The sequence below is a fragment of the Ambystoma mexicanum genome, chromosome 4p (genome assembly GCF_040938575.1).
Source record: "Ambystoma mexicanum isolate Mex_15411 chromosome 4p, UKY_AmexF1_1, whole genome shotgun sequence".
NCBI classification, from domain to species: domain Eukaryota; kingdom Metazoa; phylum Chordata; class Amphibia; order Caudata; family Ambystomatidae; genus Ambystoma; species Ambystoma mexicanum.
The window spans coordinates 320,122,529-320,142,021 of record NC_090927.1 but is presented as its reverse complement, the minus strand read 5'-3'; the positions used below and the strand labels follow the sequence as shown (position 1 = coordinate 320,142,021).

The 19,493-nt window shown below is 50.8% G+C and overlaps 1 protein-coding gene across 1 annotated transcript in view; it reads left to right on the top strand.

Moving 5' to 3' along the window:
• KLHL29 (kelch like family member 29) overlaps positions 1–19,493 on the top strand; it is a 1,453,205-nt gene that overhangs the window by 859,337 nt on the left and 574,375 nt on the right. The window contains exon 5 of the mRNA XM_069605880.1: positions 11,221–11,368. Coding sequence (XP_069461981.1) covers positions 11,221–11,368 — 148 coding nt within the window. The remainder of the gene's footprint in view (positions 1–11,220; positions 11,369–19,493) is intronic.

Below are 19,493 nucleotides of genomic sequence, written 5' to 3'. Positions count from 1 at the left end.
ATGAATCTTAGATTTTGTAAAATATTGATTTTAAAAACAATATGAGACCACATCACTCTTTCAGGCTAAATTGACTCCCTGGCTCGGTTATAAAAATTACTGTGAGTCTTGTTCGCTCAGCTGAAAATCCAGCTGGAATTACTCAATGATGACTTGTAGAGGAGCAAATATCTATAGCAAACATAATCTGTGTTTACTAGTTATACCCAGGAAAGATGCCAGAGGTTATGAGTATATAGATTTCTGATTCCCATGCAGCTGGAACACTCTATAAATAAGGGCAAGACAGAATAGGATGGTGGCCACAGCAGGCCTGGGTACTTGATTCCAGGAACGCAGGTCCATAAAACTAGAAGGCATTCAGTTACAGTCTTGTTCTAAATGTGTAACATATCCGGAATAAAAACACAAACTTCCTAATCTGTTTTCTGAGACTTGGCATTGTTAACTGCTCCTGATGCTGGAAAAGTCGATCAAACTTCATCACCAAAAAACTGGAGGCATTTTAGAGCAAAAGAAAATTGAAATCACTGGAAAACCCAAGTACTAACTCCAACCACAAGGAGCAACAATGTTCGGAAACCTAGAATTGATCACTGAACGCAGACCAATGTTTTAGTATTTGATAAAGAAGTTCTATTGTTTGCTTTCAATAGCCATAATTCTGCAGTGAGTAATCTTACGGGTGTTTGCCATAGTAATGTTGGAAGACACTGTTTGCTTCCCTTGCAATGTGACCTGGGTTTAAGGATGCCTGCTGCTACTCCGGCCATACCAAACACACATGTTTGCAAATCTATGCAGGCCTCAGGTGCTACTACTTCCAGATATGGCAATCACCTGGCCACATGCACTCCACTGTGTGTGGCCACACCTTTGCCCAAAGAACAAGCTTTGGTATTCACAAGCCATCAAAAAGCTTGCAACTAATCATCATTCTCATTGACAGTGCATTAACATGTGCCTGCTAACCTATCCTCTGGCTTCAAAATGTGCAGTGAATAATGGCCCTTGCTGAATAAGAAATGGTGTGGTATGGGGAGTAACATTGTCTCATAGCTTGGAATTTAGTGCCCGAGTCATGGAATATTTGCCCTGTTCAAAGTGAATTTGCACTGCTGAAAAGTGACTTTGCACTGCCGACACAAACCCTGACTCATGGATCTGTGCAAAGTGTATTTTAGCGGGGCAAAGTCATTTTGTACTGCAAAAAATACTATGCGCTGACTTTGGCCAGACTTTGCCCAGTCAGACTTTGCGCCAAAGCAGCCGTAAAATACCTTTTAAATTCTTAACATCTCGCGCCTCTGATGCATAGGGATCTGACTCTGCGCATGCTTTTCACAGATATCGAAGTGTTGCGTGTTAGGCGCTGTAGTGGGCCTAACCTCATAGCGATATCCAGGTGCCCAGTTCAAAGCCAGACGGGGCCAAAACTTAAACAGTCCAAGGCCCTGCCACAGTAGATTGGACCACTCTTCTACGAGCCCTGCACTTGGACATAATGTAATGTTTACCAAGGCTCTGACTGATGGAGAAAGATCAGCCTCTGTGGGGTGTTTTCGCGAACACTCCTGGACTTACCATCCTGGGTAAAGATCCTGCGATGTGAGTACTTCCAGCCAAAGGACTGATGGACAACACAGGCCTATTTATCTGTGTGGAAGGGAAGAGACTGCTTTGAGCAGGTGAACGTTTGCTCTGCTGTAACGCCAGGAGAGTGGGAATACGCAGCAGAAAAGCTTCCCATGCACTCCCAAACGCAATCGCCCTCAATAGAAAAAATGTCCCACTAGCATTTTTTTTATTGTAATACAGGAAATGCTTGGTTGCCATTCGTCTTATTCCTGATAATGTTCATTGTGTTTTTTTTCTCTGTATTTCTTGTTAAATATTGTTTGCCCAATACCTTAATTTTTCTGCAATAAGGAACATTGTCTTTTTATTTACTCACCCTTCCTTTTGCAAAGCATAAAACCAACCTTTATGGAAGCAACGGTAAGTCATTCACCCCACATCCTCAACAGCGCAGTCCGTGCGTGAACCTAAAGTGCAATCACTTCTGCGGCTAATTTGTGAGTGCAATCAGCGTCGCTTCACCTACCGAAGAACACCAATCAGTGGATGTCAGCAATTACGCATCCGACCAGGCAACGCAGAATAAAAACACAACATCATCACTAATTACCAAACAAGAGGTTTAATAGCACAGTGTTCAAGATACTTATACATAGCAAGCCTGTAAAATCCACATTTTGGAACTCTTATTCTAGACACAAACCTATACAAAAAAACAAAAGAAAACGTCAAACTAACACCATGGAGACCAACAGAGAACCATGCATTCCGACTGTAAGGATGGGTTGTGGAAGTGTGAAATGTGGGGACTGGCCACCTCGCTTCAAGATCACTTTGCATCCAAATGTATGAATGCAGAACTTCACTTTTGTACCAAGCTACTGTCTTCTTTGGCAAGCCAACCTTTCTCCACACGCTCTCAGTAACTGGCAGGAATGCCAATAGTCAGCCTTCTTTTATAGTGTGTTTTCCTGGTGACAAAGCCAAGACTCTGAGGCGAGTGTTACTGGAATAGGTTTGAATGTGCCTTCATCTGGGGTGACGGTGCAATCCTTGGGTCCCCCCTTTCAAAAAAGGAGAGTTAAATCAACAGTTCCTCCTAACGTCTTCTGTGCACAGGTAATAACAATAATAGTAATTTAGCATTTAAATTGCACTATGAACCCTCATGTATCCGAGTGCTGCCTATGATTACCCATGCTGTGTGGTGCTCATTTATCGACCTCAGAAGGATGAAAGGCTGGGTTTGGCCCTGCCGGGATTTGAACCTGTGTCAGCAGGCTCTGCACAGATGTGAAAGCAAGGGTCGTATAGGAATTGTACGAATGACAATTGTTCAATAACAATTGACCTTCTGCACAATTGACTGAATTTAAATGGTCAATTAGGATATCCCCCCGCACCCCTGCAAACTACCCCCCACCCCAACCCCCAACCCCCCACCCAATGCCCTTATATTATTATTACCCCAAACCAACCCATTATATATATATAAAAATTACCATACGGTCAATTGTGCAGAAGGTCAATTCGGACCCCTGTTATTCGAAGAATTGTATCATTCGAACAATTGTAAATGAACAGTTTGGGTAATACCAAAGCAAGCTCTCTACTCGCTGTGCTATCGGACTCTGTGCTATCGGACCGGCTCTAGATAGCCAACTGATGTCAAGAATCTTTTATACAGTGCCAAGTAAGTGCTGTGGAAGTATCAATGTTACAGTGTTGGGCCCCCGCCTCGGGTGTCCAGACGTTTTTATTTGGAGACAGGAGGACTAGAATAAGGTAAGAGGAGGGTAAAGCAGGTGCAGGAGCACCAGTCGAAAGGATGGGATCAAGTATAAGATGCTTGTATTAGGATGAATGCGTTTGGATCCATTAGGGTCGACCAAAATCATATGATTTGCAGTAAGGTGATGTATTATAAGGCTGTTTGGAGTTATTCACTATATGAGAGTCGGCTTTAAGGTATTAGGTGGAAAATAATGGTTGTGTCATGGGCTCAGGCATGGTTGGACTGCCCGGTTAGAATATACTGGCTCTCGACCCGGGAATGATAAAGAAACTCCAGGCCTGGAAGTCAAGAATAGACTGACTGAAAGGTAAATGTTTTTGGAAAGCTTAAAATTAGAATGGATTGCTATGGATCCACTGATTCAATCCTGGAAATGTTACAAACCTAGCACTCCCAGGTGTGAGAAGGTCCCTTGTTACTGTATCGAGTGCAGATTGCACGGAGTATGGTCCAGAATTACATAAGCTATGTTATGCAATGGGTTGTAATGTCAGGTCAGAAATGATCGGATATCTAATCTTAAAAGGACATTTTAGTATTGAAGTGAAAGTAAATAGTTCTCATTTAGTTCTTTAATGTGGACTTCATGTCTGATGAAAAAACAATTTTTGAATGATTACATTCAGAGTCTAGATGTTGAAACGCAGAGTCTACATTTTTCCTACAGTTCTACATGCTTAGAGGTGTTAATATTGTAGCCTGCCTCATTATTTTCTGGAAAGACACATGTGGGGTAGAGCATGAACAATCAATGTATAGGGATGTTCAAATGCATTCTTCAATTACCAGACCCCACTTCTGAACAAATAGTCTGGGCACATAGGGGATCAGAGTATTCACTTGTCATAATGAGTTCAATATTCACTGTCACCATACCCCAACTGTAACATCAACATAACTTGTCATGAGACATTCAGATTATGGGCCTCATTACGACCCGGGCGCTAATGGGTTAATGGCGCCGTAAAAGGCTGCGGCGCCGTTAACCTATTAGCACCTAATTAAGAGGTCCCTTTGCGGGACCCGACCTTAACGGCTGTTGTAGACCAGCCGTTAAAGTAGGGACCCGCAAAGGGATCTTGGTGCTAATTACGGTGCCGCAATTTGCAGCACCGTACTTAGCGCCTTCCCCATTCCCATTGAGCCCTATGGGGCCAAAATGGGAATGGGGAAGGGCTGTGGAGGAAGGGGGAATTACCGCCCATCCAACCTTGTAATGGGGTGGTAATTCCCCCTTTCTCCATGGCCGAGTCGGTAACTTACCGGCATGGACGGGTCGTAATGAGGCCCAATGTATCACCATCATGAGTCCAAACTCAGACCAATAAGGCACCCGATAAGGCCTTTACTAGATAGCCACCTCAACCAGAAACCATCTGCACTAACGATTCCCCAGTGGCTAAGCCCCCTGAAGCATAAACCCATCTTCCACTTTGGAGTCTTCAAAGTTGGGTGGTAGTGTTCCCTTTCAGGCAGACTAACCTCTTCAGTAATTCTAACTACCAACCAGAAATGGTGCCAAAGCGACACAAGTCAGCTTTTTCCCCTCTAGTGGGAAACCCTAAAGAAGGGACTTTCCCAGAAACTCTCAAACCTGCATTGTGAAGCATCTAGATATCAGGCATCACACCAACAGCAAGGGCCAAGAAGGTCTAGGCCCGAAAGGCACCAAATAAAACCTCACAAATAAACCCATTCCATCCCAAAACAGCCAGATACCCTGAACTTATCTCCCACTCTCACGAGCCTCCTACCCCCCTACACACTCAAGTGATAATAAAACAATCCCCTTGTTTGAACCCCATCATGAAAACTACAGTTTGGTGGGTGAGCATCTCCACAGAGCATGGTGGGAGAGGAGGGTTCTATCTTAATCTTTGAGAAGTTATCTGTGAAGCAGTGAGTGAGACACCAACCCCCATTGCAGAGGGCACACAGAGGGCTCTCGGCCCCAGGGCCCGGAAGGGGGTATGGGAACATGTTCTGGCACTCAGAGCAAAAAAAAAAAAGGTTAGTAGATGTTGAGGTGCAGATGCAAAGGCACACATAGTACACAGCTCAGCACCCAGAGCCCACGGTTCCAAGTGTCAAAAGAGCAGCAGTGCATCAGAAACACTCCCCCCGCCCCACAGAAAACCTCACCAAAGCTTGAGAAAGCAAACATATGGTGACAAATAAAGTGGCATAAATAATGTGACCTCACACAGTTCTATTTGAGGTCATGCAGGCAGGGTGGTGGGCTCTTATAGACTCTCCCAGTTCAGAGCAACCGAGTGTTCCCCACCAAGTTCCTTGGAATTTAAAGGGAAAACAAGTATCTTGGCCCATCTGATATAGGAAAAACAAAGTGGTGATGGCCGGAAGGTTTAGAATTAATCTTAAACCTCTGGCCATTGCTCTGGGCAACCCTTCAAACCATTGTTCTTCACCAACCAAGCAGAAAGGGGAAACACCATATTCAAATCAGGATTGGTCCCACCCCCAAACAGGCAGTCCAGCCCGAACTGCTAAGTCACATCCCTTCCCCACGGGACACAAGCATCCCCAGACATCTTTCAGCCTCATTTAGTGTCATCAGTGAGGAGTAGTTTGGGTTTCTAGTAACAGCAGGCATGGGACCCACGTCCGGCATACCCGTCCCACTCGAAGGCACAAAACAAAAAAAAGAAGTGATAACTGGTAGGTTTAGAATTAATCTAAAACCTCTTGCAATTGCTCTGGGCAACCCTCCAGACCATCTTTCGTCACCTGCCAAGCCATTACAGAAAGGGAAAACACAGCAATTATGAATATAATTATAATTGTTCTTTTATGACATGCTTAATAGCAGAGATTGGTTTCTAAGTGCGGGATCAGGATTCAAACCTGTGTTGCGCTCCATCGTCTTGCTATCAATAATAATGCGTTGCTCCAGAGCTATCCACCTCAACAATATGAAAATCAGGCTTGGACCCACCCCAAAGGGGCTATCTAAACCAAACTGCTAGGTCACATCCCTCCTGCACGAGAGCACAGGCATCCCTAGACATGTTTTGTCCTCATCGGGCGTCATCTGTGAGGAGTAGCTTGGGTCTCTAGGCCAGCAGGCACAGAACCCACATCTGGGTATATCTGACCCATTTGGGGTGACAGAGGAAAAACAAAGAGTTGATAGCTGGAAGGTTTAGAATAAATCTTAAACATCTGCCAATTTCCCTGGGCAAGCCTCCAAAACATTGATCTTCACCTACCAAGAAAATTCAGAAAGGGGAAAGACCATATGCAAATCGGGCTTGGTCCCACCCCAGAAGAGACTGGCCAACCTGAGCTGCTAGGTCACATCCCTTCTGCACAAGACAACAAGCATCTCCTGACATGTTTTGGCCTCATTGGGCATTATCAGTGAGGAGTATCTTGGGTCTCTATGCCCCGCAGTCACAGGACCATGTCTGGGCATACCCGTCCCACTCAGGGTGACAAAGCAAATACAAAGCAGTGGGTGGAAGGTTTAGAATTAATCATACACCTCTGGTAGTTGCTCTGGGCAACCCTCCACACCATCTTTCTTCACCTGCCAAGCCATTACCTGAAATAGGCCCAGACCAAAATCTGCATTGGCAATGTGTGCATTGGTACAGTTGCAAACTGCCAAAAACGAAACAGTGAAGGACCTGCTTGTCTCCACCCATCAGAATGTCTGCACTGTGATGGCTCAAATGAAGAGACAAAGCGTTAAGAGAGAAAGGCCCTCATTACGACTCAGGCATTAAGGGTTTAACGGCGCCGTCAGCACCATTAACCCTTAACGCCTGATTCACATTTTAACGCCTGCTTTTTGGAGGCGTTAAAATGCAAGGCGCTAAGCCACCTTAGTGCTAATTACGGCACCGTAATTTACGGTGCCGTAATTAGCGCCTTCCCCACACCCAATATGCCCTATGGGGCAAAAAATGGGAATGGGGAAGGGGCCATTGGTGAATGGGGAATTACCGCCCCACTCACCTTGTAATGGGGCGGTAATTCCGCCATCCACCATGGCGGAATCGTAACCTTAGCGGCATGGACCATGGTGCTTATAGCACCATGGTCCTCCGCAAAGGTTATAATGAGGGCCAAAGAGTTAAAATGCCAAGCCATGAAACTTCAAATGTATCCGACCAAAGAAACAAAGCATTCCTGATAGGCTCCACTTTAAAGAAATACATAGATAAAGACTGGATTTCCAAAATGTACTATGGATTTGAAATGGATTTCTTACCTTGCTCGTAGAGCCTCTGAGCAGTGTTACTTACCTGGGCGCCATCTTGAACTGCCTTTTTATGTGGGAACCTTTGGTGGTCTAACTGGGTGTCTATTTTTAAGAAATATTTGGGTGTGAGTGAACATGTCATTAGGTTCTGCAGGCATAGCCAGCATATTTACTTCGAAATGTTGAGGTATGACTGATTTCCTTAAATAGGCAAACAATATACCACGTCCTTTATTGCCAAGACGCGGCATCTTTTCTTTAGAGAATTTGGATTTTCCAACCTTCCTATTCAGATCTTGATGGTAAGCATCCCTTTATCCCTGAAAACCTACATCTTGCCCCGCAGAAATTAAATGCAAACCGGAGTGGAGCAGTTCTGTCTCCCTGGGAGAATATTGCTGATCCATCCCTCTTGAGTGGATTTAATAGTTCTATGTGAATTGATGTTTTTTTAAAGGCCCTAAGAGAAAAAGACTGATTTACTTTGACTGATTTTCTTTTGATCGGTACCCGCCCGAACCCTTATTGTTATCAACCTAACCCCCTACCCAACCCCCTCCTGCGGGATATCAGCCCGAGCCCCCCCACCCTCAGGATTTCCCCAGCCCCCTCCTCCCAACCTCAGGATTTCAGTCCCAGCACCCACCCCTAAACCAAAACACATACACACACACCAACACAGACGCACCCACAAACCCATCTCTCAGCCCCACTCCACAACCCCCACCCTTCAATCCCCCAACCAAAACAGGTACATACTCACAACACACACACCAACGCACACACAGTTAGACACTTACCCGTTCTCCTGGTTCCATGCTCTTGGGTCCCGCAGAGCCTGTCGGCCCGTGTGCGCACATGTGTGCTGCAAGGGTTGTGTGACTCTTTCTAAAGAAACCTTTCAGTGAAAAGATCTTTAGAAAAAGGTCTTTTCACTGGGAACGGATATTATAAATAGTGTACCCAGGGCAGTAGAAAGCCTTATACCCTCACAAACAATCACCAGAAGAACTAGTAACCTCTTCACTTCATAATCACTAGGCAGGTAATAGTATCATAGGAAGGAAGGCAGCTTGCCAGGGCTTTTGGTGGCCAACTAGACTTCCTTATTGTGTATCCTCTTGTACAATGGGAGTGAAGAATTGGGGCAGAAAACAGACTATGGGCCCCATTAGGACCCAGGCGGTAAGGGGTTTACGGCGGCGTAAACAGCGCCAACCCTTACCGCCTGATTCCGAGGTCCCTTAGCGCCATGGAGGATTTAACACCTGCTTTTAGCAGGTGTTAAAATCCATGGCGCTAAGGGACCTTGTTTTTAATTACGCCACCGTAATTTACGGTGGCGTAATTAACGCCTTCCCCACTCCCATTATGCCCTATGGGGCAAAAATGGGAATGGGGAAGGGTAAATGGGGATTGGGGACTTACCGCCCCGCCAACCTCGGAATGGGGCGGTAAGTCCGCCAACCACCATGGCGTAAACGTAGTTTACGCCATGGTGGTAAAGGTACGACCCAGGCGGTAACTTACCGCCTGGGTCGTAATGAGGCCCTATGTCCCGTTACCTTTTCCCTCTTTGTTTGCTCTAATTTGAATCGTGTGACCATGTTGCATCTCGTTATTTTTCTCTCTTCATTGCTGTTTCCCGTCTTTTTCTGGTCTTGCTCTACCCCAGCATCTCCTTCTGGATGGCCTCAGTGGATGGGTGTTCAGCTGGACAGTGTTTGTTAAACAAGCGGCCAGGGGAGGATGTGTGTGGGAAAAAACAAGCAAGGAACTGCACAGGGCTATCTCATGAACACCTCCTGTTAAGCGCGTCTTCCCACTAGGGTGCCCTAGTGTTTCCCAGTGTAGGTCCCTGTGTCCACCAGAGCAGGCTCTTTCATCCAAGACTTCTGGCTAATCTTTCTCATGAGGGGAGGCGGGGGCAAGGTAAATCCCTTTATTTTGCTGAGGAGGCTCTAGCATTTAATTGGTGTGTCCATGCAGCACATATATTTGGTTTGTAACTTACACCCTCAAACCTTCCATTCTTATATTGTTATCTACGTTGCATATGGCGGTGATTTCCCCGACACTGCCACATTGCCACGCGTTGACCAACACATGAACGTTGAACTCTAAATGGTTGCAGATGAAGGAGGCCAAGCCGTAGCACACTAGTTCTAAGTCCGTCTCCTGAGAACCATGTGGTCCCTGGAGTTGCAGTCTAAAACATATGGATGGGGAGCCACTGCTTTCAGACTTCGGGTACCCGCCTTTGCTCATTACGCTGCAGTGGGCTCTTCACTTTCAAGCAAGTCTGTGGAGATGCTTAATGTAATTCAACAATTCAAGAAAGCAGGACATATACTCACTACGAAGTTATTGCATGATTGTGTAATCTGTACGTGTGTGCGCGCGCGCGCACATACACACTGCTGTATTGAATACGATAATCACAATCAATGTTGAACATCAGACGGGTGACTATAAATGGTGCTGCATATGACATTGGTGCCAATAGGACTATGAGTAGAGGCTGCAACAATAGTTTTTAAGACTCTATGGGTCTCATTACACGGACGGCGGTGGACCAGGGTGCTATAAGCACCTTGGTCCATGCCGGTAAAATACCGGCACCGCCTTGGAGGAAAGGGGAATTACCGCCCTATTCCAAGGTTGGTGGGGTGGTAATTCCCCCTTTCCCCATTGACCTTCCCCATTCCCATTTTTGCCCCATAGGGCATAATGGGAATGGGGAAGGTGCTAATTATGGCACCGCAAATTTCGGTACCGTAATTAGCTACCTGGTCCCTTTGCGGGTTGGTTTTTAACGCCTGCAAAAAGCAGGCGTTAAAGTCTCCAACCCACAAAGGGACCTCGTAGTAAGGCGGTAAGTGTTAACGGTCACCGGTACCATTAACGGTGACCGTTAACCCTTACTGCCGTCCGTGTAATGAGGCCCTATGGCTCCAAAATCTGTAGGATGGAATTTATACCTCTTTATAGAACAAATGAAATGTGCAGAAATATGGCATGAGGCCATTCCTTTGTGAATAGCAGGGGGAGGGATGATTTAGCAGTGGCAGGGGATATTCGTGCGAACTCCAATCCATGCGTTTATTATTTAAGTCTGTATTTTAACTGAAGCGTATTTGCATGGAGGCTCAGTCGGGTTACGTGCATTTGCCTATGGCATAGCTCTCAAGTTTCCCGATGCAATGCATGAGAGAGTCATCCAGTCCTGATATTTCTTCGTTTCTATGACTCTTAGTTTTCCTAAATTTAAAATGTGAATGAAAAACTACAAGTCCCAGAATTCAAAGGAAGTAACATATGACTGGATGATGTTCTCATGCATGGTATGGGGAAACCTGAGAGTGCTGCCTAAGCACAGCTGACTGGCTAAGGCAGACACTCTTGTCAGTAAAATAATGAAAAAGAAATGATGTTAGACTTTGCTCCATTGCATCCAAATAATGAGCAATATATGAATTATTGTTGAGGTGAAGTAAATGTGGTCATTGGGAATTCTAAAATTGTGCTTTTCATTCTTGCGAAGTTTGTAACTATTGACTAGTTAAAAGTGGTACATATATTCAATGAAATCTCTGCGTCTGGCTTTATTTTTGTGCAGACACTTATCCTTTCCAAAACGGAGAGACAATCCCAGGGTCAGCTCCGTGCGACAAGCGTGAGGTGGGGACAGACGCCTATCAACCAGTCTACTCCGTGGGACACAGAAGAACCCCCATCCAAGCAGACGAGGGAGAATGGACACTCCTGTAAGTCTTGGTCATGCTGCACTTCTACAAGGGGAATGTTGATCATGTTATGTTAGCCAATATTTATACTGCACACATCAACACCCCAGTTTCCTCACGGACCTGGCCTTGTCTGAATGGTGTTCAACCAAAAAGGCGGCCACACCCCATAACTCATCGACACCTGGGGTAAGGAACAGGACACCTGGGGTAAGGAACAGCAAGTGGTGTGACATGGAATAGATCCAAAAATCAAATTGTCGACATTTACTTCTTCAAGCTGTTAAGGATTCCAATTGGGCATCACACACTGGACACTTGCTCTTAGCCTGGAATGTGGTGCTCAATAGGAATGTTTTTTCTTTAATTTCAATGAATTCAAATTGAGCTGGTACCTGACCCATCTCGCACCCCTTTTTACAAATATCCTGGGTTACAATGGACCATGAACCAGGCCGGTTGGTGAAAATACAATATTTATTGATTCATAAAGTTCACAAAAACCACACAAATTGTAATATTGGTGAGCAATCACCAATGGGGTGATAATGACAATGGAAATGAAAGCAAAGCACTTGGTTAACCTTCTAGTAAAACATATCCAAAGCACAAATGAATAGGAGCACTTTTTGAATTAGGATAGATAACACCCAGGTTAAGGTTTCCCCCCGCAATGCTCCCTCAACCGACATATAATCGAATTCTGCATTGATAGAAGGAAGCAGCAGGTAGTCAGAGATAAGAGGCAGCAAACAGAATCAAAATCCGACCTTCTCTCACAAAATATGAGACAAAAATGGACTTTAAACCTTTTGCAAAGGCCTAAAATGACAATTATTTTGTAAATAATTAATTATATGTGTGCTGAAATAATGATATGCATATGTTTTATCACAGTATTAGGGATGTTATATCACAATCAACCATCAGGCAAAGTATCACAAAAGCATACAGTTCACAAAACAGATTGAAACTGAAAACCCAGCGCAGCCAGATACACACATGGAAAAGTTGCATTTACACTTTTTCAGCTTTAAATGTTAAAACGGTTTTTACAAAAAACGGGTGAAAAACACTGAATCGGAACGCAGTGTTTTGGCAGGAGAATAGATGTATAGCACAGTGATAATGTAGAAGTCTGTTTGTTTGTTTATTTGGAGCGCCCGCCAGACCTGAAGGTATCCGGGCGCGTGGTCAAGAATATTTTAAGGTTACATGTTACAGTTACAGATTGAAGAATAATAGAAGGAATAGTTAACAGCAAGAAGATATTAATTACAACACAAAGATATAGAAACAGATTGGTCAGACCTTAGAGAGGTTGGTAGGGAGTTCCACAATTGGGCCGCTTTGACCGGGAATCTGTTACCTCTGGCAGTAGTCACTTTGAATGAGGGCACCGCTAGACAGTTGGTGTACGCTTCTCTGGTGGGTCTGTTGGAGCTTCTTCTATTGAACCTTTCTGTTAGGTATTTGGGAGCTAAATCATATATTCTTTTGAAAGTTAATGAGGCTGTTTTCAGTTTTAATTTTGACAGCTGTAGAGAGTCTTCTGACTTCTGATATGTGCTCTCTTTTTGGGATTCCTAGGGCAGCTCTGAGTGCATTATTTTGCAGTGTTTAGATTTTTTGCATAAGGTGTTTATTGTATCCCAGGTATAGAGTGTTACAGTAATCCAATTTGGATAATACCAATGCTCTTGCCAATGTGAGGCAGCTAGTGGTGGACAAGTAAGGTTTTGCTGCTCTAATCAACTTACAGGTGTATGCAGTAGCAGAGGCCATCACATTCACTTGCTTAGTAAGGCAGGAGTCAAGGTAAAAACCTACAGGCCGATTCATGGAATAAATGTGCGCCGAAAATCCCGGCGCAGAGGGGCCAATACGTGCGCTGCGCCTAAAATCAGCGCAAAGCGCAGGGAAACCAGCGCACGTCGATTCATGGAAGTCCCTGCGCAAGAAAAGCAGAGGACGTGCGCGGAAAAAACGTGCGGCGCAGGCCGGCGCACAGGTCAACCAACGTCGTGCGCCACGGCCACTGCGCCATCACTCCGAGCGCAGCTCACAGCTCTAAAGTAGGCGGGACACAGGGCGGGACACTCGGAATGGGGAATAAAATGGGGCACAACACTCGGAATGGGGAAGAATGTGGGCGGCACGGGGAAAGTTTAGGAGGCAAGTGCGCGGAACGCCCACACGCTCGCATACAACACGTATTCATGGAATAGAATAGGGCAAAAAAGCGCACGCTCAAAGCAGCGCACAGGCACAAACAGGCACAAACACGACCGCCACAAGAAAGCAGGCGGTAGCGTCTCTGCGCCTGCAAGAAATGTGCGCTAAAAGGTGCGCCAACAAATAGCACCTATATACAGACATGATCAATGTCCAATACTGTGGCCATCCAGGACAAATGACGTACAAAGGGGTACCCACAAACACAGACACGCGCAGAGAGAAAAAATAAACGTGTGCGTGCATACCGGGGTGCGCGGTAAGTTGCACACGCGATATGGCCGGGTACGTGGATTTCAGGGGTGCGCGGGAAGTTCCACACGCGATATGGCAGGGTACGTGGATTACAGGGGTGCGCGGGAAGTTCCACACGCGATATGGCCGGCTACGTGGATCCCAGGGGTGCGCGGGAAGTTCCACACGCGATATGGCCCGGTACGTGGATTGCAGGGGTGCGCGGGAAGTTCCACACGCGATATGGCAGGGTACGTGGATTGCAGGGGTGCGCGGGAAGTTCCACACGCGAAATGGCAGGGAACGTGGATTTCAGGGGTGCGCGGGAAGTTCCACACGCGATATGGCCGGCTACGTGGATTGCAGGGGTGCGCGGGAAGTTACACACGCGATATGGCAGGGTACGTGGATTTCAGGGGTGCGCGGGAAGTTGCACACGCGAAATGGCCGGCTACGTGGATTTCAGGGGTGCGTGGGAAGTTCCACACGCGATATGGCCGGCTACGTGGATTCCAGGGGTGCGCGGGAAGTTCCACACGCGATATGGCAGGGTACGTGGATTCCAGGGGTGCGCGGGAAGTTGCACACGCGAAATGGCCGGCTACGTGGATTTCAGGGGTGCGCGGGAAGTCCCACACGCGATATGGCCCGGTACGTGGATTGCAGGGGTGCGCGGGAAGTTCCACACGCGATATGGCAGGGTACGTGGATTGCAGGGGTGCGCGGGAAGTTCCACACGCGAAATGGCCGGCTACGTGGATTACAGGGGTGCGCGGGAAGTTCAACACGCGATATGGCAGGGAACGTGGATTTCAGGGGTGCGCGGGAAGTTCCACACGCGATATGGCCGGCTACGTGGATTGCAGGGGTGCGCGGGAAGTTCCACACGCGATATGGCAGGGTACGTGGATTTCAGGGGTGCGCGGGAAGTTGCACACGCGAAATGGCCGGCTACGTGGATTTCAGGGGTGCGCGGGAAGTTCCACACGCGAAATGGCGGGCTACGTGGATTTCAGGGGTGCGCGGGAAGTTCCACACGCGATATGGCCGGCTACGTGGATTCCAGGGGTGCGCGGGAAGTTGCACACGCGATATGGCAGGGTACGTGGATTCCAGGGGTGCGCGGGAAGTTCCACACGCGATATGGCCGGCTACGTGGATTCCAGGGGTGCGCGGGAAGTACCACACGCGATATGGCCGGGTACGTGGATTGCAGGAGTGCGCGGGAAGTTCCACACGCGAATTGGCTGTGTGCTCCCAGGCATTACCTGTACACCCTCCACGGCCCCTGCAGGCAGCACACACAACAGGGAACTACCCTGCACACCTGCTCATGTCTCCCACCACCCCCACCCCCCATCCACCAGGGACACCCTCCACCAGGCCCCCACCCATGTCTCCCACCACCCCCACCCCCAGCACTGTGGGGAACCTGCCAGCAGGCCCCCACCCATGTCCAACCCATGTCTCCCACCACCCCCAACCCCCCATCCACCAGGGGCACCCTCCACCAGGCCCCCACCCATGTCTCCCACCACCCCCACCCCCAGCACTGTGGGGAACCTGCCAGCAGGCCCCCACCCATGTCCAACCCATGTCTCCCACCACCCCCACCCCCCATCCACCAGGGACACCCTCCACCAGGCCCCCACCCATGTCTCCCACCACCCCCAACCCCCCATCCACCAGGGACACCCTCCACCAGGCCCCCACCCATGTCTCCCACCACCCCCACCCCCAGCACTGTGGGGAACCTGCCAGCAGGCCCCCACCCATGTCCAACCCATGTCTCCCACCACCCCCACCCCCCACCCACCAGGGACACCCTCCACCAGGCCCCCACCCATGTCTCCCACCACCCCCACCCCCAGCACTGTGGGGAACCTGCCAGCAGGCCCCCACCCATGTCCAACCCATGTCTCCCACCACCCCCAACCCCCCATCCACCAGGGGCACCCTCCACCAGGCCCCCACCCATGTCTCCCACCACCCCCACCCCCAGCACTGTGGGGAACCTGCCAGCAGGCCCCCACCCATGTCCAACCCATGTCTCCCACCACCCCCACCCCCCATCCACCAGGGACACCCTCCACCAGGCCCCCACCCATGTCTCCCACCACCCCCAACCCCCCATCCACCAGGGACACCCTCCACCAGGCCCCCACCCATGTCTCCCACCACCCCCACCCCCAGCACTGTGGGGAACCTGCCAGCAGGCCCCCACCCATGTCCAACCCATGTCTCCCACCACCCCCACCCCCCACCCACCAGGGACACCCTCCACCAGGCCCCCACCCATGTCTCCCACCACCCCCACCCCCAGCACTGTGGGGAACCTGCCAGCAGGCCCCCACCCATGTCCAACCCATGTCTCCCACCACCCCCAACCCCCCATCCACCAGGGGCACCCTCCACCAGGCCCCCACCCATGTCTCCCACCACCCCCACCCCCAGCACTGTGGGGAACCTGCCAGCAGGCCCCCACCCATGTCCAACCCATGTCTCCCACCACCCCCACCCCCCATCCACCAGGGACACCCTCCACCAGGCCCCCACCCATGTCTCCCACCACCCCCAACCCCCCATCCACCAGGGACACCCTCCACCAGGCCCCCACCCATGTCTCCCACCACCCCCACCCCCAGCACTGTGGGGAACCTGCCAGCAGGCCCCCACCCATGTCCAACCCATGTCTCCCACCACCCCCACCCCCCATCCACCAGGGACACCCTCCACCAGGCCCCCACCCATGTCTCCCACCACCCCCAACCCCCCATCCACCAGGGACACCCTCCACCAGGCCCCCACCCATGTCTCCCACCACCCCCACCCCCAGCACTGTGGGGAACCTGTCAGCAGGCCCCCACCCATGTCCAACCCATGTCTCCCACCACCCCCAACCCCCATCCACCAGGGACACCCTCCACCAGGCCCCCACCCATGTCTCCCACCACCCCCAACCCCCCATCCACCAGGGGCACCCTCCACCAGGCCCCCACCCATGTCTCCCACCACCCCCACCCCCAGCACTGTGGGGAACCTGCCAGCAGGCCCCCACCCATGTCCAACCCATGTCTCCCACCACCCCCACCCCCCATCCACCAGGGACACCCTCCACCAGGCCCCCACCCATGTCTCCCACCACCCCCAACCCCCCATCCACCAGGGACACCCTCCACCAGGCCCCCACCCATGTCTCCCACCACCCCCACCCCCAGCACTGTGGGGAACCTGCCAGCAGGCCCCCACCCATGTCCAACCCATGTCTCCCACCACCCCCACCCCCCACCCACCAGGGACACCCTCCATCAGGCCCCCACCCATGTCTCCCACCACCCCCACCCCCAGCACTGTGGGGAACCTGCCAGCAGGCCCCCACCCATGTCCAACCCATGTCTCCCACCACCCCCAACCCCCCATCCACCAGGGGCACCCTCCACCAGGCCCCCACCCATGTCTCCCACCACCCCCACCCCCAGCACTGTAGGGAACCTGCCAGCAGGCCCCCACCCATGTCCAACCCATGTCTCCCACCACCCCCACCCCCCATCCACCAGGGACACCCTCCACCAGGCCCCCACCCATGTCTCCCACCACCCCCAACCCCCCATCCACCAGGGACACCCTCCACCAGGCCCCCACCCATGTCTCCCACCACCCCCACCCCCAGCACTGTGGGGAACCTGCCAGCAGGCCCCCACCCATGTCCAACCCATGTCTCCCACCACCCTCACCCCCCATCCACCAGGGACACCCTCCACCAGGCCCCCACCCATGTCTCCCACCACCCCCAACCCCCCATCCACCAGGGACACCCTCCACCAGGCCCCCACCCATGTCTCCCACCACCCCCACCCCCAGCACTGTGGGGAACCTGTCAGCAGGCCCCCACCCATGTCCAAACCATGTCTCCCACCACCCCCAACCCCCATCCACCAGGGACACCCTCCACCAGGCCCCCACCCATGTCTCCCACCACCCCCAACCCCCCATCCACCAGGGGCACCCTCCACCAGGCCCCCACCCATGTCTCCCACCACCCCCACCCCCAGCACTGTGGGGAACCTGCCAGCAGGCCCCCACCCATGTCCAACCCATGTCTCCCACCACCCCCAACCCCCATCCACCAGGGACACCCTCCACCAGGCCCCCACCCATGTCTCCCACCACCCCCAACCCCCCATCCACCAGGGACACCCTCCACCAGGCCCCCACCCATGTCTCCCACCACCCCCACCCCCAGCACTGTGGGGAACCTGCCAGCAGGCCCCCACCCATGTCCAACCCATGTCTCCCACCACCCCCAACCCCCCATCCACCAGGGGCACCCTCCACCAGGCCCCCACCCATGTCTCCCACCACCCCCACCCCCAGCACTGTGGGGAACCTGCCAGCAGGCCCCCACCCATGTCCAACCCATGTCTCCCACCACCCCCACCCCCCATCCACCAGGGACACCCTCCACCAGGCCCCCACCCATGTCTCCCACCACCCCCACCCCCAGCACTGTGGGGAACCTGCCAGCAGGCCCCCACCCATGTCCAACCCATGTCTCCCACCACCCCCAACCCCCATCCACCAGGGACACCCTCCACCAGGCCCCCACCCATGTCTCCCACCACCCCCAACCCCCCATCCACCAGGGGCACCCTCCACCAGGCCCCCACCCATGTCTCCCACCACCCCCACCCCCAGCACTGTGGGGAACCTGCCAGCAGGCCCCCACCCATGTCCAACCCATGTCTCCCACCACCCCCAACCCCCCATCCACCAGGGACACCCTCCACCAGGCCCCCACCCATGTCTCCCACCACCCCCACCCCCAGCACTGTGGGGAACCTGCCAGCAGGCCCCCACCCATGTCCAACCCATGTCTCCCACCACCCCCAACCCCCCATCCACCAGGGGCACCCTCCACCAGGCCCCCACCCATGTCTCCCACCACCCCCACCCCCAGCACTGTGGGGAACCTGCCAGCAGGCCCCCACCCATGTCCAACCCATGTCTCCCACCACCCCCAACCCCCCATCCACCAGGGACACCCTCCACCAGGCCCCCACCCATGTCCCCCTGGCCCCTGGTCCTGACGATACACAATAATGGCAGTAATGGCCAACATACCCAGCACAAACACCCAGGCAAGGATTGCATGCACCCACATAGTGAATGCAATCACATGACACAACCCCAAAGGCAAGTATGCAAAAGAACACATGTCCGCCACACACACATACACAATGGGTGCAAGTGAATGTCAAAACCCATATCATGACATGTAAGAAACCAAAGAAAAAATGACACAAGTGTAAGATAATATAAAAATGTATTAAATAAAAAAATAAGTAAACTAATACAACTATCTGGCAAAGCAAATAAAAGGTCCATGTCCGGGAACAAAAATGAGAAACCAAAAAACAAAGGATAGAAAAATCAATAGATTTTGTCCAAAGCAAACACATGTGGCATGAAATCAAAGAAAAACCATTACGACATGGTGTAAACAATATGAAATTAAAAAAATTTATCTCCCAAAAAATAACAATATATACAGGAATGTTCAAGGGTCCATGAGCCCAACACCACTAATGAAACCTAATACTAACTAAGTTAAAAAATATGTACAAAAAAGTGGCCATTGTCCAAGCGGTCCAAAATAATAAAAAGAAATAAAGGAAAC